We start from the raw sequence: 25,745 nt of genomic DNA, 5'->3' as shown, positions 1-25,745 counted from the left end.
TGGTGAACCGTGTTGCCAACCCTCACCTATCTTTTCACACCAAGAGACTACACAGTCTCTACACAGAAATTCCATGTGAATTTCTTAATCCCCTGAGAGTAGGGATGGAAGTCAACAGCAGCATCAGGACACGGGTGGGAAGAGTATTAGTCACTCCTTATAATCTCCCCCAAATAAAGGTACTCAACAAAAGACAAGCCCTCTAGTTCCACCCACAACACCCAGAGTGGCATCCCTGGACCCTACCCCTCATTGACACATTAGCCAGCGCTCGGAAAACTGATGACCTAGCATCTTTACTACAAAATGAATTGCATGCACCCTACTACAGTAATTAATACCATATTACAAAAATGTTCTTTAAGGTTTTTTATTTATATGTAACGTGCGTGTATGTGTACGCAACACATGTGAGGATGTCCGATGAGGCAGGAAGAGGGTTTGAGACCCCCTGATGCTGGAGCTACAGGGGGTTGTGAGCCTCCCTTGAGTGCTGAGAACTGAACTTGTTCCTTCTGGAAGAGCAGCGAGCACCTTTAAACGTGGAGCCATCTCCCCAGTCCCTGCAAAACAGTCTTAGTCACCTAATGTGGCTGGAGAGTCAACTACCAGCACTTCTTTGTGGTGGATCCAATTGTAGTTTTTAATCTTTTTTCCTCAGGAGTTCATCTTTGTGGGTCTCGTTTCTAGAGACTCTCCTGTGCCCTGAGGTGGGACAGTGTTCCCAAAGAGAATCTGCTTTTCCTCGGGCCCTAGGGATTCAAGAGTCGTCTGAGTTCATTGCTCTGTTTGGGACCAGTATCCCCCAAGCCCTGAATGCACAGGTCTCATGTTCGTGTCTCAGAGAGGTTTTTCTTTTGTCACACACATATATTTATACCCCAGACTTTTATGACAACGACATCATAGGCCTTTTCGTCAGTGTCTGTCACATGCATCTCAAAGTCAGCTTGCTCAATACTGAACTTCTGAAAACCTGTAGTTCCATGTGAATTTCTTACTTCAGGAAATAGTACCAATTGGTCTGTATGCGTGTATGGGAAGTTTACTCAACAATGGGAAAACGGGCTGAGATCTGCCTGACAAACTTGTGCGTCCCTCAGCTGTGTCCATTGGAGGGAGGTTTGTTTTGTTTTCTAATTACATAGTAATGCCATATGGGCTTCAAGGAGCCCTCTAGACGGTGCCACCATCTCTCTGGGATCATTTGTCCTTCCTTCACACACAGCCACATCGTCCCAAAGGCTCACTTAATCCCTGCATCTCCTTGTGTTCGCTCCCTTATGGTCACTGTAAGTTTCTGAATCTGGCTAATAAAAATGCAGAATTCCGAGTTCTCTTTGAACTCCCATTGAAGAAGAACTCACTTTAGTGTGGCTGTGCTCTGCTCTGTGCTCATTTTCTAGCAGAAATCTATTACTGTTATTATTCATATTCGTAGCCAAGTAATCGTGCCACACTACTGCCTTTACTATTGGGATAGAACTATCTGTTGCCCCCTGAACACATTCTAAGTTTGTTAGAGACAGGCACTTTTAGTCAGAAAATAAGGCATTGGGCTATTTGGCTGATAGCTTAAGAGATTTATAGGCTGGGCTCCTTTGTACACTCCCAGAAATGTTTGCCTTTCATGTACAGATTCTTACAGAATTCAAGTAAAGGAACCTCACTGTTCAGGCTCTCAAGGCAGTGGTGGCCTCCTAGACACTTACTGTGGGATCATCCTGCGTTGGAAGGACGCCAGACATCTCTCTGAGATCCCTGTCCTTTTCCAAATCCACTGGGAACTTGGCCCATAGGATCACTAAAAAGTATACCACCCATGTCTGGCACATTCCTCAGTCAAGGTGGAGGTATGTATGTTCAGATACACTGTCTTGATTGTCAGACCAAGCAAGAAAAGCCTCACTGGCCTGCTGTATGACCTAGAGAGTAAAACTGGAAAATACTTTGCCTTGTCAGACAGTGCCACCACTGACATACGTTTTTGGAGCCAATTGTTCAAGATCAAAAGGAAACAGTCCAACCAAAGTAAATCCCTCAAAGCAAAACTAGGAAATACTGTGGGGTGCTACAGAATGCTCATAGATGTTTTATGGACTTTGTTAAGTTTCCTATTGCCGTCGTTTGGATATGGCATAGTCCCTCTGGTGTTGGTCTTTACTGTTACCTTGACTACATTTAGAGGATGTTGAGGGTGTTTTCCTCAGAGACATGTAACACAGGAGGAAAGACCCACCCTGAATATGAGCAGTCTCTTCCCATGGGCCACAGAAGAAAAACAATGAGAAATCCAGCTGACGACCAGTATTCACCCCTCTCTGCTCCCAACTGTAGATGCAGTGTGACCAGTGGCTTCATATTGCTACTGCTGTGCCTTCCCTGACGTGGTAGACTGTGTCCCCTAAAACTGTAAGCCAAAATAGCCCTTAAGTTGCTCCTCATCTAATATAGAATGAGAAATGGCATTAATACTGTCCCCAATACAGTGACATTGAAAACTGATAGGACTGGCAGATGGTGCATACCTCGAATCCCAGCACTTGGGAGGCAGAGCCAGGCAGATCTCTGAGTTCAAGGCCAGCCTGGTCTACACAGTGAATTCCAGGACAACTAGGGTTACACAGAGAAACCCTGTAGGAGAGTGGGAGAAAACGAAGAAAATTGATAGGATTTTGATTAGGTGGAGCCTAATCAGATGAGAGGTGACCTGGTGTCAACTGTCCCTGTGAAAGGTAATGCTGGTCTCAAGGAGTCTTTCAGGAGTGGATTAAATCCTTTAGGAAAGAGCCTCGGGGTAGGAAGAGGGTCCCTGGGAGCAGAGCTTGTGCCTCTCTAGCCTGGTACTTCTTCCTGTTCATATCTGGACTATGGGTTCAATGTGAGCAGGCAGCCTCCAACTACCACAATGCCTTCCCTGCCTGCTACCGGGTCTCCTCCACCGTGGTCGTCGGCTTCCCTCCGGTAACGGGAGCCAAAATAAACCTTTTCTTCTTTAAGCTGCTTTTGTTAGAGTATTTGTCACAGCAACACACACACACATGCAACACACACACACCCCACAAGCACAATCCTCATCTCAAAAGGAAAAAGACCTTAGAGATCCAACTTTGCCCCTCCCCCTATATGAGGACAGAGCCGGAAGGCAGTGCCTCACCAGACACCAAATCTGCCAACATCTTGGGCTTGGGATTTCCAGGCTCTAGAGCTATAAGAAAGAAATTCCTTTGTTTATAAGCTACCCGGTCTCTAATATTCTGTCAGAGCAGTCTGAGGAAACACAAACACTTCCGTAATGCCTGCCTGCTACCATTAACCTGCAGTATCTGAGTAAGACCGAACGTAATGTGTATGTTAGTGTCATTGCTAAATACCAAGCTTGCATTGGAAATTTGCATATGGTGGTTAGAAAATATCCCCCTACTTCAAGAGACACATGCTTAAGGTAGGTCTGAAGGTGTAAAGGATTCTTGATGAGTGTATCACTGGCTGTCAAGTGGGTCAGCAAAACAGAGCGAGAGGGAAAGGGAGAAAAGGCACCAACACACATGCTGTCCATGGGAGAGGCTAGATGAGGGCACCCAGGTGTCTGCTTTATGATCAGTGCAAGTTTTCTACACATCTTGAAAGGTTTCACAGTTGAGTGTTAAACAAGGCCAAACAGTGATTCCTCATTGGAGTCAAACAATTGGTTTAGGACAGAGACAATTGTCAAAAGCAAAGGATAAAAAAACCCAGCAAGGGCAGAGGCTGGCTGAGAGGGCAGTCAGTGCATGCTTGGGGGCTCATGTCTCTGGTCAGTGTTGTCTTGAAAAGTTGGAAGCACCTGTGGATAGAGGGACAGCATTAAAGAGCGTGTTCCCTCACAAGCCCAACAGCTCTCAAGCAACACATTTAACCCTCAGAGCATGGTGAGCACCTCTGCCCAGAGGACCTCCTAGAGACAGAAGGCATGCCCACTCCAGGAGAGGCACTGCCATCTCTGAGCTCTACGTGAAGCCTCCCAAAGGACTGTTCTTCTGAACTCCAGTTTCTTTGGGGGTTTTTTGAGATTTCTTGAACCTACCAGTGGAGAAAAAACTGTGTAGGAAGGACATCGGCGCCTGCCAGTTTTCCAGATCCTCGACTTCTTTTATCTCATTCTTCAAATTGTTGGCTTTTTCTTTCTCCCAGAAAGGCAAACTGCAGGAAGAACACAACCCTGCTGAGTTTGAAGGTACGCCATGTGAAAGTTACAAACCCCATCTAGGGGAAAGGCACTACATGACCACGTGACCATAAAGTGAACAAGGCCTCCACATCAGGGGGCTGGGGAGATAGCTCAGTGAGTAAAGTGATTGTGGTATAACCACAAGGACCTGAGTTCAAACCCCAGAACCCACACAACAAGGCACGGTGCAGCCAACACCTAAGAATAGCACCTAATGTGGACCTCTGACCTCGACATGCACACATTCAAACACACACACAATAAATAAACCTAAAAATAAAAATGTAGATTGAAAAAGAGAGGCCTAAACACAAGGTAATTCAAAAGCAATAGAAGGACTTATATTAGCTGAATGCAAATGGTGTAGAACAAGGGTCGTAATCTTTTTAAAGTTTTATAACTGTATGGGTGTTTTATATGCATCTGCACCATGACCCATGTAGTGCCCAGAGGCCAGAAGACAGAAGAGCCACCGGAACTAGAACTGCTGATGGTCGTGAGCAGCCCTGAGGATACTGCGACTTGAACCCAGGTCCTCTGGAAGAATGCCCAGTGCTCTTAACCACTGAGCCTTCTCTCCAGCCTCAGAGAGTTGTGATCTTAAAATTTATAGATATGGATGAGAGTCCTGTAATTGTATAAAGTCTACCCATCCGACACCATGGGAGTGAAAGGCCACCTGCAAATTTGGCTTCATAACTGAGGAAAAGGGCAATCTAAGCAGACAGAGCACGGTGTTCTCAACAAGTGTGAAGAGCCAGAGATACATCACTAGGAAACCTTTAAATACACAGAAACAGCAGGGCAAAGTTGTTGGGGAGGCGGGGAGCTACACAGAAAATGAACCTCTGAAATTTGTAAACCAGTTCCCTTGAGTACTGCTGAATGTTAAGAGATGTATATAGGATGGGGTGCCACAGGACAATAAAACAGTCCATTATGCACTGTGCTGGATAGTTTTATGTCATTTTGACACAAGCTAACATCATCTGACAGGGACCTCAATTAAGAAAACGCCTCCATAAGATGGGGGTTGTGGGCAGGTCTGTAAGACATTTTCTTAACTGATGTGGGAGGGCCTAGCCCATTCTGGGTAGTACCATCCCTGGGCTGGTGGTCCTAGGTTCTATAAAAAGCAGGCTGAGCAAACTGTGAGGAGCAACCCAGTAAGCAGCACCCTTCTTTGGCCTCTGTATCAGTTCCTGCCTTCAGGTCTCCAGGTTCCTGCCATTTGAATTCTTGTTCTGACTTCCTCTGATGGTGAACGGTGATATGGAAGTGTACACTAAATAAGCCCTAAGATATGAACTGCGTTGTTCCCAGCTCTCACAGAAAACTGAAAGATCCCTTATAGATCTCACCAATGAAGCTGAAAACTCTTCATTGATTACTGCAAGCATTTGGTGAAGACTCCAAAAGGGGGTAGTTAGTTACTCTAAACTGTCCTCAGAAAAGTCCTAACATGGTTGGGTGGTGGTGGCACACGCCTTTAATCCCAGCACTTGGGAGGCAGAGGCAGGTGGATTTCTGAGTTCGAGGCCAGCCTGGTCTACAGAGCGAGTTCCAGGATAGCCAGGGCTACACAGAGAAACCCTGTCTCCAATATATATATATATGCACACACACATATACAACATAACATAACACAATAGAAAAACATCCTGCTTGGTATTTTGTGATTTTTTTATTTTTTATTTTTTATTTTTTTATTTTTTTGGTTTTTCGAGACAGGGTTTCTCTGTGTAGCCCTGGCTGTCCTGGAACTCACTCGGTAGACCAGGCTGGCCTCGAACTCAGAAATCCGCCTGCCTCTGCCTCCCAAGTGCTGGGATTAAAGGCGTGCGCCACCACCGCCTGGCTTATTTTGTGATTTATACATACAAATATATTTTCATATATTTATAAAAGGCAATTTACAAAAACAAAAATAATTGGGTAGGATGGTAAGATTAGGCAGTGGCTGGCTGATATTTCGAGTATTCTAGAATAGTGTTTATTTAAAAAGAGCTCAGACGTGAGACGCGTAGTTACGTGTTGTGAGGAGTGACGAAGGATAACGAAGGCCTCAGAGGCCAAGTTCAGAACAAAAGGCTTTTATTCCCACCCAGCACCGGACCCTGGTGTGTGAGGCCCGGGAGCACATGTGCCTACCTCACCAGATTATATGAGACTATTTATATTCAAAAATAGGGAGAAGAGGTGACTAAATACATGAATAAATTCATGGGCAGAGCCAAAAGTTTGAAATCAGGGCTGGAGTCGCAGTTAGGAGCATTGGCTGCTCTTCCAGAAGACCCTGGTTTGACTCCTGGCCAGCACCCACACTATGGCTTGAAACCATTGGTAGCTTCAGTTTTAGGGAGTCTGAAACCCTCTTCTGGATCTCTGGGTACCCAGCACACACACGGTACACAGGCATACATACAGGCAAAACACCTCTACCACTAGTTTTTCATTTAAAAACTATTCAATTCTATAGGCATGGAATTGGGGCCCCTGAGATGGCTCCGTGGAGAATGGTGCTTGCTGCCAAGTGTGACAGCGTGAGTTCAAGCCTTGAGAGCCACATAGTGAAAAGAGAGAACCAGCTCCCTAACATGTGGCACATGTGCCTCCATACATGCACACTGTTTTTTTAAATTTTAGTTTAAAAACAGAGGACTGATCCTTCTTTCAAACACAAGGATGGTCTATTGGCCTTCTGTGAGGTTTTGAAACACTAACCATGCCGGGCGGTGGTGGCACACGCCTTTAATCCCAGCACTTGGGAGGCAGAGGCAGGTGGATTTCTGAGTTCGAGAGTTCGAGGCTAGCCTGGTCTGCAGAGTGAGTTCCAGGACAGCCAGGGCTACACAGAGAAACCCTGTCTCAAAAAACCAAAAAAAAAAAAAAAAGAAAGAAAGAAAGGAAGGAAGGAAGGAAGGAAGGAAGGAAGGAAGGAAAGAAAGAAAGAAAGAAAGAAAGAAAGAAAGAAAGAAAGAAAGAAAGAAAGAAAGAGTAACCATGTTCCCCCACTTGGAATCTACATTAGATATGTGTTTTTGTTTTCCAGGACACTAATATTCTGGAAACATGGTATCAGTCATTTTACCCCATTTAACTCCCTTCCTGTGCATTCCCAAGCACACCATGGCATCTGGCAGTTGGCCAGTCCCCCCCCCCCACTGTCAGATGCCACAGACCCTTGACCTCTATAGGTCTCTCCAACTGTCCACCATATATACTGCACTGACCCCGCTGCTGGGACACAAACGGTCCCCATGGTTTGACTGACTGCAGGTTCCTCCATGGGAGAAAAGTCTGTCATCTCCACAGAGGTGGGATCATAGAAAACCTGGTGAAAAAAACTCACTTGGGAATTTGCGGAAGTGGCTCAAGCGGGATAAATGTGTCGAACTTTTTCTCATAAGGTCCCCTGGGGAAAAAAACAAAACAGTAAAAATAACCATAAAATTGCTATGACCTCAAAAACCATGGAGACCAACACATGATCATGTCCAAAACACAGCCTGCCTTCTAGTATCAGTTCCCAAAAGTGAGCTTCAAGACTGGACAGGGAACAATGTTTCATTTTTTATTATATTTCACCCAATATCATTTACTCCCACAGAACTGGTTTTCTAGATATTTTCAATATAATACAACTGCTGTTTGTTCTTTCAGTTGAATGACTCTCTCTTCTCTCCAATCATGTTGTCCTAAGTTTGCCGCCACCTTTGAAGTCAACCCACAGACTAGTCACTAGCAATCGGGGACTTGGTGCGAAAGCTCCGAAGTCTACAAGTGTGTGGTAATAGACGTCAGACAAAATGAACAACTACTATTTCTTTATCAGGTTTTGAAAGGACAATGTAATGGGTTTCGTGACATTTCCATATGTGGGTATCATTGGAGTTAACTCATATTCATCCCTCTGCTATCCTCTCTTCCACCCTCCCTACTGTTGCAATTGTTCCCCAAATAGTCTCCCTCCCAGTGACACTATGTGTGTGTGTGTGAGAGAGAGATGCATGGGTGTGTGTATATATAGTGTGTGTGTGTATGATGTGTGTGTATGTATATATATGTGCCTGTGTGATGTGTGTATATATGTGTGTGTGCATATATATATATATGTGTGTGTGTGTGTATATATATGTATGTAGGGGATGTGTGTGTATATGTGTGTGTGTATGTGTGTGTGTATGTGTGGGGGGGGGATGTGTGTGTATGTGTGTGTGTATGTGTGTGTATGTGTGTGTATGTGTGTGTGTGTATGTGTGTGTGTGTGTTTAAAGTATGGTGCCTTTTTTTGTGGTACTGGCTAGGGGTTGATATGAAGGCCTTGCACATCTAAACAAGTTCACTACCAGTGAATCATATCCTTGGCCTTCTTTGTATCTTATAGGCACAAATTAAGTAAATGTGAGCTCTTTAAGGCATTTTCACTCCATCACCTCTCACTGATACCCACCCCTTTAAGGATCACTCCCATAGAGGGACTAGGGAAGAGGTTCAGTGGGTATGAGACTTGCTGGTGAAGGCATCAGGATTTGTCTTTCAAATTCCCAGCACCCACATAAAAGGCAGTCACAGCGGGGTATGCTTGTGACCCCAGCAATAGGGGCAGAGACAGGCAGATCCTCGATGCTCACCGGCCAGCTGGCCTCGCCAAAATGTCAAGCTCTGGATTCAGAGAGATCCCGTCTAAAAAATGTGAGTGCAGAAAGCAACAGAGAAAAACACTCCGTGTCCTCCTCTGGCTCCCTGACGCACATGCGTGAGTGTGCACACCTGCATACAGAGGTGCTTCTGACGCACACAGACACACCAGGATATGTATATAAAATAACTAATTAACTACTCTTAGTTTACACTCAACAGAAACAATAAAACTGTGGAATGAGTGTGGACTCACAGTGAGAAGTTCACCGGCGGCAGAGTCGCTCCTGCTTTGAAGAACTCTTTACTCTGTTCTGGGAACATGTACGGATTATCCCCTGGTGTCAATTTGGGGATTCCATTTCTGGGATCAATATCTGTGAGAAACGTCAGAAAAACATCACACATAAGGCTGAAGCCGACACCCTGTTTGCTGTGAGCAGCAGCCTGACAGTGAACAATCAAGTCCCTTCATGCTTATCGTGAGATAATTTGTTATCCCACTTAGGAAATTCAAGATCACGGGACTTATTTTTCCTATGCTGTGTTCTCGGGTATGATTACTTAAAAACGTGGAGGGCTGCAGAAGAGGGCGTGTGGAGAGCCATCCCCTGGATGAGGCGTGGCTGTTTCGCACATTCGCTCACAACTGTGCAAGGTTTGTATGAAATCAAGCCAATTACATTTTTCAGTACAGATTAGGGGGTGGTTTCTGGGGCCCTGAGAATCTATTGACAGTTGATATCTTCAAGGAGAGGGACAGTTGCTTTTATTTAAGAGTATGGCCACGGGTAGTGTCCCCAACACCCACATCTCACACCAATGTACATATGGACAGCCCCAGTAGAAGGTTAAAAATTCACTAAATATTTTTTTTAAAGGAAAGATGTGGAGAGCTTTTGGGGCCACTTGGCAGGAGTCTGACTTTGGGCCATGACAAGGAAGTAAGTTCAGACAAGAGTTTTTAGGCTAAAATGGGTAAATAATTTCAGTCAGGAATCTAAATCTTAGGCTAGAACAAAGAAGTAGGCTTCAGGCATGAATATGACTGTGGGCTAGGACAGGGGAATAGGCTCAGATATTTTGGTCATCCTGACAAGCCCTTAGAAACAGTGATCACAGGAGTGCTCACGTGACTATGTCATTGCCGGACGTTTTCCTCAGTTGCTCTCTCCCTTACTCCTTGACTCAGAGCCTCTCACTGAACTCACTTGGCTGCAGAGGCTGGCCCACAAACTCCGAGGACCTGCCCAGCTCAGCCTGCCCAGTCTGAGGGTTACAGAGGACAGCCACTGCACCTGGCTTTTGCATGGGTACTGGGGATCTGAACTCAGGTCCGTGTGTTTGTGCCATACCCTTCTTCTCACTCTTCATTTCCTCTTCATTTTTTTTTTAAAAAAAATTATGCATTTAAGTGTTTTGCCTACATGTATGCCTACATGTGCATTACGTATGTGCCTGGCGGAGGCCAGGAGCAGGTGTCAGATCCCCTGGGGCTGGAATTATGGGCACTTGTGAGGCACCATGTGGTGCTGGAAATAAAAACAGGTCCTCTGCAATGGGTCAGAGCAGTCAGTGCTCTAACCACTGAACCATCTCTGCACCCCTGCATTTCCTCCCGATGAACGGGAAGTTCAGGATCAGGGCAAGGCATGGGACTCCTGTGAGGACCCCACATCTGGGCTATGCCTTGTAGCTTCCCCGGGATGGATTGTTGTGTGTTCTTTACCCAGACAAATCAAAGCCTTGGTTTGAAAGTCCATTTGTCCATTTGTTTTTACAAGAGATGTTGCTGCTTGCTTCTTTTTGCAAAGCTTCTACAAAGACCTTAGTCATCACCGAGGCGTTGGCTGCCTCCTCCTACGAGGGTATTTCTATAAGAAATGCCATAAATGGACCTCCGGCGCTCAGCAACCTCTTAGGCTCTTTTGAGAGGTCAATTCAGAGTGAGTTGAGGCAGAGAATGCACCAGGGTAGAAACCAGGGTGCCGCATGGATTTAGATACGGCGTGTGTATAGATATTTTCATCATGGTTGCCATTAAGTAAATTTAAAAAATAGCTCTGTATACTTCGTGCTGAGGCGTACTTTAGATGCATGCGACAAGTGGCCTCCAACTGAAGCATACATTATTTCCTTCGGACTTCAGTGAGGCGGCTATTAATAGCAATCTGAAAGGACTCATCTGGTGACTTAAATGCCACATTAGCATTTCATGAGAGCGGGAGAGAGACAGAAGTGTGGACCAGCATGAGTCCCAAGCCCTTCATCAAAACCTGTCACCTGCGAACTAGGCTCTCTGCCTTCCTGTCTTCCTGGCTGCTCTGTGGGAAAACTGGGTGGCCCTGCAGAGCTGTCCCCAGCCAGAGAAAGCAGGCTCCCCGGAACCACAGCTGAGACTTGCTCTCTTTTTTCCATCTTTGATAGAGGGAGACACACTACCGTATTTCTTCTTCCCGAGGCTCTTGTCCACCGTCCTCTCTGCCACAGACCGCCTGTTGCCCCGGAAGACCCCGTTGAAGAAGCACTGCTTTCCAACATGGTAGGTGTGGATGTTACTGCTGAACCTTGGATAAAATGTCCACTCAGGACGCTGCCCATCTTCTGCAAGACATCAGAAAGCCTCCCGTTAGCACTGCCGAGGGCCCTCAAGACGACAAGATGTTAAAACTCGCCCCTCCACAGGCTCGACTTGGCTTATTGTCTTCTCACGTATACAATTTTTGTCTTTTTCTTTTTAGATTTATTTTATTGTGTGTATATGAGTACAGTGTCACTCTCTTCACACACACCAGAAGAGGGCATCGGATCCCATTACAGATGCTTGTAAGCCACCATGTGGGTGCTGGGAATTGAACTCAGAACCTCTGGAACAAGCAGTCAGCACTCCTAACTGCTGAGCCATCTCTCTAGCCCACATATACATTTTTTTTTAAAATGTGTATGACCATTTGTTTGCAAGTACATATGTACACCACACGCATGCAGTGCCCACAGAGGCCAGAAGAGGGCCTTGGGTCTTCCTGGACATTACAGGTGGTTATGAGCCATCATATGGGTGCCTGAAACCAAATCCGGAGCCTTTGAAAAAGCAGCCAGTGCTCTTGACCATGTATGCAGTCTCACTATGCAGTCCAAGCTTGACTGAACTCTTTTGTGGTGTGTGTGTGCGTGTCTGTGGTCTGTGTATATACACATGTATGTTCGGGTAGGTACATATGTGTGGATGTGTGTTTGTGTAGCAGAGGTCAACATCAAAGTCTTCTTCAATTGCTTTTCCATTTTTTTTTAAAGAACAATTATTTTTGTTTAACCTGCTTGTACGACTGTATACCATGTGCCTGCCTGGTGCCCATGGAAGTCAGAGGAGGGCACGGACTCCTCTGGAACTGGAGTTAAGCTGTTAGCCACCATGTGGGTGCTGGGAATCGAGCCTGCATCCTCTGGGAGAACAGTCAGTGCCCTTAGCCAATTCACCTCTGCATCCCTCTCCATCTTACTTTCTGAGACAGGATCTTTCACTGGACCAAGAGCTCACTCCTTTGACTTGATCACTGGGATCTTCTTACCCCCGATGTCACTGGGTTTACAGGCACATGTTCTCGTGATGAGTGCTGGAATCTAAACTCAGATCCTCACGCTTGTGTGGTAAGCTTTACCTACTGAGCCATCTTCCCAGCCCCCAGCCTTGCTCTCTTGATCTTCAACCTCCCAACTGTTGAGACTGCAGGTGTGTGCCCCCACACCCAGCTAAACTGTGGAGGCTTTCTCAGTGCGTATGAGCCCTTGGTTCTGCATCAGGGGCGGCATCAAACTCTGGGAAACTAAGCACGGGAGGAAGAGGAGGAGGAGGAAAGTTATTTAAGAAGCTTCTTGGTTGTTCCTGTTTTCCCTTCAAAACTCACAAAAGTTACATGTTCACACATGGTACAGAGGCTGAGTAGGGTCATGACAGCCTACAAGTTCCTGTGATCAGTCTTCCCCCTGAGGGCTGTAGAGAGAGAGGGGGGTGGGAGAGAGAGAGGAAGGGAGGGAGGAAGAGAGAAAGAGGGGGGGAGCGCTCCACGTAGAGCAGCCAAGACATCCTATCAGTGTGCCTCATGGTGTGGGCCCCACGTGTGTGCACCACAGTGACCTGTGGACACACAACAACCAAAAAAGGGAAACCACTGTGCCGCTTCAGGCTAGACACTGGGCCTTTCGGTACCTGGTTCATTTGAAACTGTCTGTATAAAACTAATTATAGTGACTAAGCAACAAAAGAATCCAGTTGTTCTAGAGCTGCTGGAGAAGCCCCTGGGTGACCAGCGAAGAGCAGAGGTTCAGTGGGAGGCCTGGAGGCCTGGAGGCCTGGGGGGTGTTCTGCTCCCCGTGCTCCGCTTCCTGACTACCTGTGCTTGTGTGGAGGACTGAGTCTCTCCGTAACTCCATTTCCTTCTCTGTAAAATGGAAAGGCCTCTATCAGCCTATCTGTAACTCCAGTTCCGGGGGATCCAATGCAAACAAACACTCATACATAAAATAAAAACAATCAATCTTTTAGGACAAGAAAAATAACTAATGCAAACAGCCACATAGACCTAAAGCATTACAGGGGAAGGTCTGCGACCTACGTGACTAGAGGAGAAATGCTCCACATACCGCAACTCAGCTGTTCTAGCCTGTGTCACTTGACGACCTGAGAAATGTGTCATTGGGTTGCTTCACTTTTCTCTGAATGCTGCCGTGTGCTGACACAGACCTACACAGAGAGCTCAATGCGGTAGCACTGGTCTCAACCGAGGGGATCTCCAGTCACCTAGGACACACCTCTGAGCACAGCAGGGAGAGTTTCTACACTGGGTTAACCGAAGTAGAAAGGCTGGGAGGTAGACTGAACCCTGGGTTGGATAAAGAGAGGCCAGCTGAGCATTAGCCATCCTATCTATCTATCTATCTATCTATCTATCTATCTATCTATCTATCATCTATCTATCTATCTATCATCTATCTATCTATCATCTATCTATCTATCTATCATCTATCTATCTATCTATCTATCATCTATCTATCTACCTAGCTACCTATCTGTTGCCTCTTCTCTGTCTCCTCTGTGTGTGTCAGTCTGTCTCTGTGTCTTCATTGTCGCTGTCTCTGTCTATCTTTCTGTCTGTCCCTCTATCTGTCTCTGTGTGTCTCTCTGTCTCTCCCTATCTCTCTCTGTCTACCTCTGTCTCTCTGTCTGTCTCTGTCCTTATGTCTGCCTTGCCCAGCCCCCTTAACTTCTTGTCCTAAGTAGAGAGAGCACACTGTATAATGTCGGTGCCGTATACAAAATATCTGAACCTGTAGTGCTGTTACTTATCGTTATCAGATATGATGTATGTATGTGCCATGCTTTTATATAACTGGCCAACAGTAGCACCACGGACACAAGTCATGTGTGCGTTACTATATTAGGAAAGCTATGACATCACTAGGCAGTAGGAAGCTTTCAGCTGCATCATCTTATTTTGGTGGAAACACTGTTACATACACAGGTCACTGTTGGCCAAGGCTGCATTATACAGCATATGACTGCTTCTGTATGTATACATGTATGTATACACAGATCACATATACATTTCAAACTTTTGTTCTTCACACCTATAGGGCAGAATATTGTTGGGGACTATTCAACAAGAGGGTTTACATTCTATACACTTGTATATTGCTTTAGAACCTTTTATGGCTCTCGAATGAAGGCAGTTCACTTACGAAAACCATATGACCACACCTCCCACACAGCCGTCATGAGGACCAGAGAAGAAACAGGCTAAATGCCTATCACTGGGCGGGGGAGGTCTTCTGTGACTCGTCCCACATCAGGGCTGATTTCTTGAAAGGTCCTGGGAGCAGAGGCCTGTGGAGGAAGGCCCGGGGCCACTCACTTGTCTGTGACTTGAGCAGGCTGAATTCCTCAGGATATTTTTCCTTCTGGATTTCAGGCAGTGAAACTTTCGAGGAGGGATTAGACTGTGCAGAGGAAGAGGAGGAGGATGAAGAGGAGGAAGTTGAAGAAGAGGAGGTCTTCTGACTCAGCCCTGCAGCCGTGCTGGAAGGTAAGCGGCAGGGTTAGAATCGTCTGTGCTCAAACTGCCGGCCAGACTCTGATCTTATACCCGCAGTACATGAGTCCTCGGCAACAGGACGGGCCTCGCTTCTCTATAAAATCCCTGAGTGTGGTTTACTGACTCACAGTGTGAAGGTACTGAAACTTATTCAAAAGATGTGCACTTTAAAACAATCAGGTAAAGGTGTTTGCTGCATAGCCAGACAACCTGAGTTTGATCCCTGGTGACCCGTGTGGCAGGAGAGGACCAACTCCTGTTATACTGTAGCCTCCAGGTGCACACTCTGTCACACGATGGATGGATGGATGGATGGATGGATGGATGGGTAAATAGATAGATATAATTTAATTCTTCTGGTTTTTTTGTTTACTTTTGTTTTTGTTTTGTTTTTGAGACAAGGTTTCTCTGTATAGCCCTGGCTGTCCTAGAACTCACTCTGTAGACCAGGCTAGGCTCAAATTCACAGAGATCCACCTGCCTCTGCTTCCCAAGCGCTGGGATTAGATTAAAGGTGTGGACCACCACCACCCAGGTCATAAAATATAATTCTTAAAAACAGTCTGGAGGGGGCTAGAAAGATGGTTCAGCTGTTAAGAGCACTGGCTGCTCTTCCAGAGATCCTGAGTTCAATTCCCAGCAACCACATGATGGCTCATGACCATCTGTAATGGGATCCGACGCCCTCCTCTGACATGCAGGTGGACGTGCAGACAGAGCCCTGGTATATGTAAAATAAATAAAGAAATAGATCTTTTTTTAAAACAAGCTGGAAATATAGCTAACCAATTAGGAGCACTTGCTACTCTTACAGAGAACCCGGGTTCAATTCCCAGCACCCACATGGTAGCTCACAACCACCTAAAACTCCGGTTCTGAGGAATCTGATTCCCTCTTCTGGGATCCACAGGCACCAGACATACATGTGATAGTTAACTACATCCATATTTAAACAAATTGAAGAAGAAAAAACAGCCAAGGCACTAGCTCCTCAGAATGTAAATCATGGAACTGCTACACAATCCAGCAATTCTGCCCCTAGGTGTATACTCCAAAGAATAGGGAACTGAAACTCGGGCAGACACTTGTGTGTGGACGTGCATTACAGAGAAGCAGTAGCTCCGAGTATCCACCAACAGGTAGGTGAGCAAATGAAGCTCAGCATATACTTATACAGAGGAGAATAACGCAACCTACAAAAGGGCGCAGTTTGCAACATGCTATGACACGGATGAGCCTTCAAACAATTACTTGAAATAAAAACTAGCCAACCACAAGAGGACAAATCAGTGTGACTCGGTTATTATGAGAGCAGAGGGTAGACGAGATGCTTCCCCGGAGCTGGAGCCGGAAGAACACTGCTCTCTCTGCTCATTGGATACAGAGTTTCCACTGAGATGCATCTGGGATAATGAATTGGTTTGAAAACAGGCAGCCACCTTGGTCGTAAGGCACCATGCATGTACTTAATGCCATTTCATTGTGCACTTACAAAAGGATAACATGCCTTAGTTGTATTATATGTGTCTTAAAGATTTATTCAGCGTGTGTGTGTGTGTGTGTGTGTGTGTGTGTGTGTGTGTAAACTCCGGTTCTGAAGAATCTGATTCCCTCTTCTGGCATCCACAGACACCAGACATGTGTGTGTTTCTCTCAAGTTCTCCTTTGACCTCCACATGTTCACAACAATATGCATGAACACTCGGGGGCAGGGAATAATAAATAAATAAATAAATAAATAAATAAATAAATAAATGTTTAAAAGCAAAATGCCAGAGTCTCGGAGAAGTGATGCAATTTGCTTGAATTCACACAGATCATCAGTAGGAAGGCTTGAGATTTGAACCAGTGTAGCCTAGCTCTAATGTTCAGACTACCAGCTTCTGGCTCACAGTCAACAGTGCCGACTCCTCCCCCGATGCCCTGGCATATACACTTACTCAGAGGGAGTCAACACCCGGGGGAGGCCTGGGGACTCAGTAAGTCTTGGACCTGTTCCATCAGAAGATGAGAAGTTGGTCCTTTTATTCTGACGAGAGGGCGTCTTGTTGGCCAAGCAACCTTTAGATTCTAGAACATCACTGTGCTGGGCATCTGCAACACAGATTATTACCATTTAAGTATATTGCTGGAATATCTGGCAGTCTGTTTTATGTTATTTGAAAGGCAGGGAAGGCAGGGATCTGGTGAGATGGCTCAGTGGGTAAAGGGGCTTGCTGCCAAACCTGACAACCTGAGTTCAATCCCCAGATCTCACAAGGTGGCAAGAGAGAACTGACTCCTGAGTTTGTTCTCTAATCTCCACATGGCACCATGCCACAAGCATGCATGTGCTCACACAGCCAATAAATAAATTTATAAAAACAGCTAACATTTAGCTGGGGATTGTGTTAACCCCTCACACACATACAATATCCAATATCCAATCTAGCTCTCATAAGTTCTTGTGTGTGTGTGTGTGTGTGTGTGTGTGTGTGTGTGTGTGTGTGTGAGAGAGAGAGAGAGGCAGAGAGAGAGAGAGAGACAGAGAGAGAGAGAAAGAGAGAGAGAGAGAGAGAGAATAAGCATCTAGCTCCAATTTAACAACAAGACTTGTGATGCCAGAGTCTGAAATCCCAGCCACTAGGCCAGACTGCTTGTGTCTCCACACAACTCACCAGCTGTGAACTGAATGAAGGAAAGCTCCTAGGTGTTGCCGTACACTGTGTGAACACCTTGGCACGACTCTCCAGAGCGTTTGTTCATGTCAGAATAAATGAACCCAGCCGGAGGCCATGACCTGAAGAAGTGCCTTCAGAAATGTCCACAGGTCACCTCCCATTACCAAGCCACTCATTCACAAATATAACCAAGCCACTCATTCACAAACATAACCAACCAACTCATTCACAAACATAACCAAGCCACTCATTCACAAACATAACCAACCAACTCATTCACAAACATAGCTTTGCCGCCAGTGGCACCTAGAGTAGTCGTACCTGGTGTGACTAGGATCTGGAGAAGTATTTGAGTGAATAAATATAAAAAGTTCTATGGGCTGGGGATGGAGGCCAGTTGGAAACTCACTTGCCTGGTGTGGGGGAAACCCTGGATTCTATTCCCAGCACTACATAAAGTAGGCATGGTGGCCCTTGCCAGTGATCCCAACACTTGGGAGGTGGGACAGGAAAATCAGAAATTCAAGGTCACCCTCGGATACATAAAGTATTCAAGGTCAGCCATTGTATCAAAAGGAGGAAGAAGAAGAAGAAGAAACAAAAAGGAAACCTCACCCACCCTTAATGACAAAGGAGTTCTTTAAGTCTGAGACTACCACATGGACAGATGAACCAGTTTTTTGTTTGTTTTGTTTTGTCTTGTTTTGCTGTATGATTTACATTTTGTAAAAGTAGATCTGTTCTTCACCATTTTACAACAGTGCGTGTCCTGCTCAGTTACTTTTTGAAGAGTTATTATTATTATTATTATTATGTGTGCATGCCTGCGTGTCCATATGTGCCCCGCATGCATGCAGTACTCATGGAGGCCAGAAGAGGGCGTCAGATCCGCTGGAGCTACTGTTACAGATGGTCAAGCCACCTGATGTGGGTGCTGGGAACCAAACTCCAGTCTCTGCAAGAGCAGCAAGTGCTCTAACTGGCCAAGCCTCCTCTCCACCCCACCAATTACTTTTTTTTTTTAAAGTCCAGATGAGTAGACACTGTATTTCTTTGTGAATAACTTCACAGAGCACAAAAGATCAGCAAACACAATCTACTTGCTTGTGGTAAGAAAATCACACAAATCAAGAGTCCTCTCAGAGTGTAGTCTATTCTTAGGCTCTGCCTGGCCCCTGCACAGGACCACTCGGTGTACGGATCCTCCATGAATCCATACTACCTGTCAACAGGATGACAGAGCAGACAACTTCTTCCTCGCCTCTTAAATTCATACACCCAGTGAATCTTACTTCTCCATTCTGGCCAAGTGTTCACCTATCACCTAACTCTTCATGTCTGCCAAATGTGGTAGCAGGCGCCCACAGTTCTACCTGGATGGAACCTGAGGCAGAAAGAGCCCTGAGTTCAAGATTAGCCTAGGCAGCTTAGTGATACCAAGGAAGGAGGGGGGGAGGGAAGTGAGAACGGGGAAAGGGGAGAAAGGAAAAAAAGCAGGAGGAGAAGAAAAAAAGATGAGAAAGAGATGAGGAGGAGGAAAGGGAAATGGGGAGTAGAGGAAGGGAAGGGCAGGGGAGGGGAGGGGAGGGCAGGGGAGGGAAAGCGGAAGAAGAGATACACACACATCACACCCTTTACAGGATTATGCTTGTGGTTACAAACTTCAAAAGTCAGCTGAGCTACTTCCTGTCTTCAAAATCCTCCCATTCTACCTTCAGGTTTTCTGGAGTGTGGCACAAGACCTGTAACCATGGCAGACTCCCAAAGCCTTGGGAGCCAGAACCCAAGGCAGCCTTAGGTACAGTGAGGCCGAGTGGTTGCCAGAGATAAAGCCAGTGAAAGGGATGGGAAAGGACATAGGTGTGAGGAGGGCAGGGCAGTCTCCAGCAGCCAGAGAGTGACCCATCTTTACTAGGCCACAAAAGAGCTAAAGAATAGCATATAGACTCCACTCGGCACAATTAGAAATCAATAAAAAAGACAGCCCCGAGCCAAAACCTCACCATAAGCTTGGGAGCTCAAACCACACCACTGAATAATTCACCGAAAAAGAAATCACGATGGAAATCACATTAACACTCAAACCTATGGGATCAAACAAACAGTAATTAGAAACTTGCATTCTTTAAGTGTGTTTCACCCAGTAGAAGACACCATCAATGTTAACAACATTGTTTTATGTACCACGAAGAACAAACATTGTCAGTTGATGACATGATGCTTCATGACCTGGACTTCTTTTTTATTTTATTTTGTGTGTGTGTGTGTGTGTGTGTGTGTGTGTGTGTGTGTATGCACTGTGTGAGTGCAGTTCCTATGGAGGCCAGAAGAGGGCACCAGATCCCCTGGAACTGGACTTGGAGGTGGTTGTGAGTCACCCAGTGTGGGAGTCTAATTCAGGTCCTCTTCAGGAGCAGCAAACACTCTTGACCACAGAGCCATCTTTCTAGTCCAGATAACCTGGAATTTTTACTTTATCCCCGTTGAGGAATTCTTTTAGATCTGGGTGTAGGTTTTAGTCACACTGTGACACATGCACGTACAGAGAATAATTGGGGCTGGGTGGTGGTGACAGCGCACACCTTTAATCCCATCACTTGGAGGCAGAGGCAGGTGAATCTCTGTGAATTCGAGGCCAGCCTGGTCTACAGAGCAAGTTCCAGGACAGCTAGGACTACAGAGAAAAAGAGAAATGGAGAAAGAGGGGAGGGAAAGGAGAGAGGAAGGAACAATTGGTTAAGGTATTCTTACACTTTTTTAAGTTAAAAAAATCTGGCTACTAAGTCATTTTCCAGCTCAGTCATTGATTTCCACATTTTCTACTGATAGAGACCTCACTGCACTGAAAACACAAACCTCATCTGTCTCTGGAACGTTCCTCCAAGCCACGGAGGCATTTGGCACGCTTCAGTGCTCACACAGGAAAGACATGACAGTGGCACTCCTCTCCATACTGGAAGGGCTGGTGATACCAGCTCTAACCCCAGAAAGGCAGCTGCAACATGGTTCAGCGTGGGACAAGCACTCATCCCTTAAGCCTACTGACCTGAGCTCGGTCCCTGGAGCTTGTGTAAGCTTGGAAGGAAAGAACTAAGACCACAGACTTGTCATCTGACCTCCACATATGCATGGGGAAACACACAATAATTCTACAGTTATGTACTTCCAAGCCAGATGTAGTGGCATGTACATTTGTAGTTCTAGAATTCATTCAGTAAGACGGAAAGTAGAGACAGGAGACTTGTCCATGAGTTCACAGGCCAGGTTAGTCTGGAGTACAAAGAAACAAGAAAGACCCCGGAAGAAGGGTCAACTTCTGAAAGCTGTTCAAGCTGTTCTCTGACCTCCAGGTGTGTGCAGTGGAGCTCTCTCTCTCTCTCTCTCTCTCTCTCTCTCTCTCTCTCTCTCTCTCTCTCTCACACACACACACACACACACACACACACACACACACACACACACACAGACAGACAGTAGTTGACACCTATGGATCAGAGGGTCTTGCCCCTTCGTAAGTATTTTGTTTGCGTTGGGATTCTGGGAGATTTTTAAAGTACTACGCCACCATGACCAGTGAACACTGAATTACATCTAAGATTTTAGCATATTTCCCAGCTTTCTTAGTAAGTTTTACAGTAGCAACACTCTAATAAAATAGTGAGCCAGGGCTCCTGCAGCGGGAAAGCTTGTCGGATGCAAGGGGAGTCAGAGTATCTAAACGTCACAGTCCCCATCGCAAGCTGAGCACAGGATCTCCTGTGGATTATCCGTCTCAAACGTGGGCTGCGGGCACTAAACACGGCCTCAGGATGCCTCCCTCGGCCCAGGCAGAGGAAGAATGTCTTCTGATGCCAGTGTTGGCCGTGCTCTGGGGAAGCCAGTGACCTCCCACTCCTCCCAGGTCCCAGCTCCCGGCTCCAGCAGCCTAGCTCAAAGGCAGGGAGGAGGTCTACGCGCCTCCAGAAGTTCACCATTTGTCCGGAAACCTATGTAAATGCCAAGTAAGTTATGACTCTCGACAACACTGTAGGATGAAAAACTATGACAATAACTTAAAAAGCAAAGTAGGGTGTGGAGAAATAGCCCAGCCGTTAAGAGCCCTTGCTACTCTTGCAGAGGACCGGAGTGCACCTGTAACTCCAGCGCCAAGGGATCTAGCGCCCTCTTCTGGCCTCCATGACTCACTGCACTCATGTATACATATCCACTCACACATAACATTGTTTTGTTTTGTTTTTAGATTTATTTATCTTTGTGAGTGTATTGTTACTATCTACAGACACAGCAGAAGAGGGCATCAGGTCCCATTACAGATAGTTGTGAGCCACCATATGGTTGCTGGGAATTGAACTCAGGACCTCTGGAAGAGCAGTCAGTGCTCTTAACCACTGAGCCATTTCTCCAGCCCAACATTGATAATTTTTGTTTGTTTTTCGAGACAGGGTTTCTCTGTGTAGCCCTGACTGTCCTGGAACTCACTCTGTAGACCAGGCTGGCCTCGAACTCAGAGATCCGCCTGCCTCTGCCTCCCAAGTGCTGGGATTAAAGGTGTGCGTCACCACTGTCTTGCCATATCAATTTTTTAATAAACATTTTTAAAGACCAATGGAAGATTCTAGAAACCAGAAAGGAATTCATGAGGGAAAGGGAATTTGGAAAGAAATCTGTGTCTTTGGTGCCATCTGTGAAACTCAAGAAGATTTGCACATCTTTGGGCGGAAACAACACCTTACTTAACGGAAGTCCCTTCTCACACTTGTCTCCTTGGCTAACTCAAAACCCTCTGTCTGGCAGGGAGAAAAAGAATGCAGGCAGCAAACCATGTTGTCTTAGTATGGAGTGTTTTTAGAAAGAAAAAAAAAGAAAAAGAAAAACAAAAGCAAAAAAAACCCCTCTCATTTACCCACTTCCTGCTCTATCTGCTCAAAAACCAAGCTAAAGATCTAGAGTGAGTGACTGAAAACACATCAATCCCCAGCCCAACTTGAGACCCATCCCATGGGCAAGTACCAATGGCCGACACTGTCAATGATACTGTTAAGCTTGCAGACAGGAGCCTAGCATGGCTGTCCTCTGAGAGGCTCCACCCAGCAGCTGACTCAGCCAGATGCAGACACCACAGCCAAACAGTGGATGACGCTTGTGGACTCTTATGGAAGAATAGGACGAAAGATTGTGACCCCCTAAGGAGATAGGAACTCCACAGGAAGACCAACAGAGTCAACTAACCTGGACCTTTGGGGCTCTCAGAGTCTGAACCACCAACCAAAGAACATACACGGGCTGGACCTAGGCCTCCCTGTACATACGTAGCAGATGTTCAGCTTGGTCTTCATGTGGGTCCTAAACAACTGAAGCCGGGGCTATCCCAAAAGCTGTTGCCTGTATGTGGGATATGTTCTTCTAGCTGGGCTGCCTTGTCTGGCCTCAGTAGGAGAGGATGTGCCTAGCTTCACAGAGACTTGCTGTGCCAGGGTGAGGGGGATACCCAGGGGAGCCCCCACCCGCTCCAAGGAGAAGGGGAGAAGCGGTGGGGGTTGGAGTGTGGGAGGGGTGATGGAGAGAGGGGCAATGAGTGGGGTATAAAGTGAATGAATACATTAATAATAATAATAAATTTTTAAAAAGATACATCAACCCAACAACAGTAAGGAAAGTAATGGGCCCTTTCCTGCTGCAAAAAAGGCACCTACCTATCCACACGCTGCACAAGGAGCTAGCTTGTGGGGCTCCTCAGTTCCCCAAGACCTGGATTCCCTATTAAATTGAACATTTGATGCGTCTCCTGAAAGAAACCCCCAATTACAAAGCATGGACTCCCCCCCACCCCTGTAACTTAAAGTGGCTTCCTCCTTACTCCAAACCAGATTGGAAAAACAGGAAGTTCTGAAGCTTAAAGCTGGCAGAGCCCTTGCCTAACATACACAAAGCTCCGGGTTCACCTCCCAGCATGCATGGGACCAGACATGATGGTGCACACCTGTAAACCCAGCACCCGGGAGGTGGGGCAGGGGGGCCAGAATGCAAGGCCATCCTCAGCTACGTGGCGAGTTTAAGTTAATATGAACCACATGAGATGGGGAAGGAGGAAGGAAATGGCGGCCGGCCGAGGAAAGCTGGAATGCTGGCACCGTTTTCTCCTTGCTTTCTTGGCCATGATGGACAGTTAATGGGCCGAGGTCCTCCAGCTACTTCCAGCCCAGTTTACAGCCAAGGATGGACCAGCTCCACATCTAAGGTATTAAGGAGAATCAAATATGAAGACCTGGGACCTAGGAGACTGGGGACAAGGCTGAAACCTCTCCAGCCCCTTTGCAGTACACCAGCTACTGACCTACAGTCATGACAGCCTGAGCCTGGATTCACCCCAAAGGGTTCGGGGGAACTGTACTGCCGCCTGATTTCTGTGCCCTGAAGAGAAACATGCTTCCATTCTTTCTCTTCTACCTTAAGAGCCAATCATGGAGTAAGAACGCTAGCCTACTTAAAGGCCTTACAGTCTCAAGATTTGCACCTGAAGTGCCCCATCTAATAAGTAATACCGCATCTCTACTAATATATGAGCAAGCAAAAAACAAAAACATGGATATGGACAGACTCAAAGCCCAGCCTCTGTGTTTATTAAACAAAGCACCAGGCGGCTCAAACCTCTGGCTCCCTTTACTCGTTTGTGATATACTTCCCCAGTGGTTAGAAGCTCCAGGCAACAGCATACTGAGGTCTCTGCCTTATCTTGTTGTTGGGACAGGGTCTCACGCAGACTAGACTGGCCTCAAAGTTGCTATATACTTGAGGATGACCTTGACCACTGCAGTCCTCGTGCCTGCCTCTCCTGAGTGCTAGCATTGCAGGTGTGCGAGCGCCATCAGCTTCGCTCCCGTTTCTAATGGAAGTCTCTGCCTGATCAGATCTCGAATGTCGACAGGAGCTCATTGCATGTATGCTCTAACTAGCTGCTTTAGCTTGGATCTGCATTTAGCTCCAGTCTGCCCTACTGTTGGGAGATGGCAGGACTTTTTTTTTTTTTTAAGTCAGAGGTCACAGAGGTGGGGAGAGTTAGAACCCTCGTTGCTCTTGCAGAGGGCTGGACTTCTATTCCCAGCACCCACGTGGTGGTTCACAGCCATCCATAACTCCAGTTCTAGGGATTCCAATGCCCTCTTCTAACTTCTGCAAGCACCAGGCGCAAACTCAGCCCACATACATACAAACAGGCAGGCTAAACATACATATGTAAAATAAAGACAATTCTTTTTTTAAAAATTAAGAGGTCATTGGGGTGCCTCTAAGTGGAAGAGTGGGACCACCCCCACCCCCTTCTCTCTTCATTATTTCTCGATTAAGAGGGAGATGCTCTGATCTGGCACATGATATACACCAGAGGGCCAAAGCAACGGGACCATGAACATGAGACACACCTGGAATGACAGGGGCCTATGAAACAAAAGGAATTCCAGGCTACTCTGGGCTCTCTGAGCTACATACAGGGTATCAGTGTTTAATCTTAATTTAAAAAAAGTATTATAACGCTATGAGTCCAATAAAGGTTTTCTTTCTGTAAGCTTATACGCCCACCCAAGCCTTTCGATTTCTCAGAACTCAATTGTATTTCTTTTCCACCTTGGTCATGCCCAAAGTTTCTCTGGAACCTTCTGCAGCTCTCTAGTGCAGGCTGCTCTTGAGACAGAGGGAAGTTGGCGATCGGGATTGACATTTCCAGTATCCATGGGCTCACCAGTGCACAAGGTAAAAAGCAACCGGACCGAAAGGTGCTTGTTAGAAAGGCTAGCATTCAAAACCAGCAGACCCCATAAGTCATTGAAATTCAAGAGACAGAGCAAAGGAAAACCCTAAATCTCACTGGCCCTCCCAGCCGTGTCCATAGGTTTGAATGCCAGGCCCACTCCCCGTTGACTCAGGACTCTAGAGAGTACTCGCTCCGCCCTGTCCTTGGGTCTCCTTTCCAACTCTGAGTCCCACCCTACTTTCCCGGGGGAAGCCCTTCATCTACCCTTGGAGGACTCCATGGAGGATATGGCCCAGATCAACGCACCAACTGGCAGCGGAACTGCCGAATGCCAGGATGCAAAGCGAAAGCAAGGGCGCCTACTACCGCCTGCAAGGCTCGGTCCAGGGTTGCCAGGA

At 46.4% G+C, this 25,745-nt stretch overlaps 1 protein-coding gene across 3 annotated transcripts; it reads right to left on the bottom strand.

Moving 5' to 3' along the window:
- Positions 1 to 359: 359 nt before the first annotated feature.
- Spats1 (spermatogenesis associated serine rich 1) lies at positions 360 to 25,745 on the bottom strand. Of its 3 annotated transcripts, none has more exons than XM_028766612.1 (8): positions 25,612 to 25,745; positions 16,881 to 17,034; positions 14,761 to 14,924; positions 11,294 to 11,455; positions 9,108 to 9,228; positions 7,563 to 7,625; positions 4,067 to 4,182; positions 360 to 563 (listed from the first exon to the last, which is right to left on the bottom strand). In XM_028766612.1, exons 1-8 carry the CDS (start codon positions 25,625 to 25,627, stop codon positions 361 to 363), a joined length of 999 nt encoding a protein of 332 aa, XP_028622445.1. In that variant the 5' UTR covers positions 25,628 to 25,745; the 3' UTR covers position 360. The 3 variants fall into 3 exon arrangements, with proteins under 3 accessions (XP_028622445.1, XP_028622447.1, XP_028622448.1); XM_028766615.1 differs by lacking the exon at positions 360 to 563 and adding an exon at positions 3,574 to 3,826; XM_028766614.1 differs by lacking the exon at positions 7,563 to 7,625.

Source organism: Grammomys surdaster, unplaced genomic scaffold, assembly GCF_004785775.1.
Source record: "Grammomys surdaster isolate TR1022 unplaced genomic scaffold, NIH_TR_1.0 169, whole genome shotgun sequence".
NCBI classification, from domain to species: Eukaryota; Metazoa; Chordata; class Mammalia; order Rodentia; family Muridae; genus Grammomys; species Grammomys surdaster.
The sequence above is the reverse complement of the archived record's forward strand: the minus strand, read 5'-3'. Positions and strand labels throughout refer to the sequence as shown.

Coding starts and splice junctions, on each gene's coding strand:
- Spats1 (XM_028766612.1), bottom strand. Junction 11,456..14,760: donor CCTGCTCAAGTCACAGACAA/GTGAGTGGCCCC, acceptor GATGTCTTGCAG/AAGATGGGCAGCGTCCTGAG. Junction 9,229..11,293: donor CCTCGGGAAGAAGAAATACG/GTAGTGTGTCTC, acceptor CGTTTCTCACAG/ATATTGATCCCAGAAATGGA.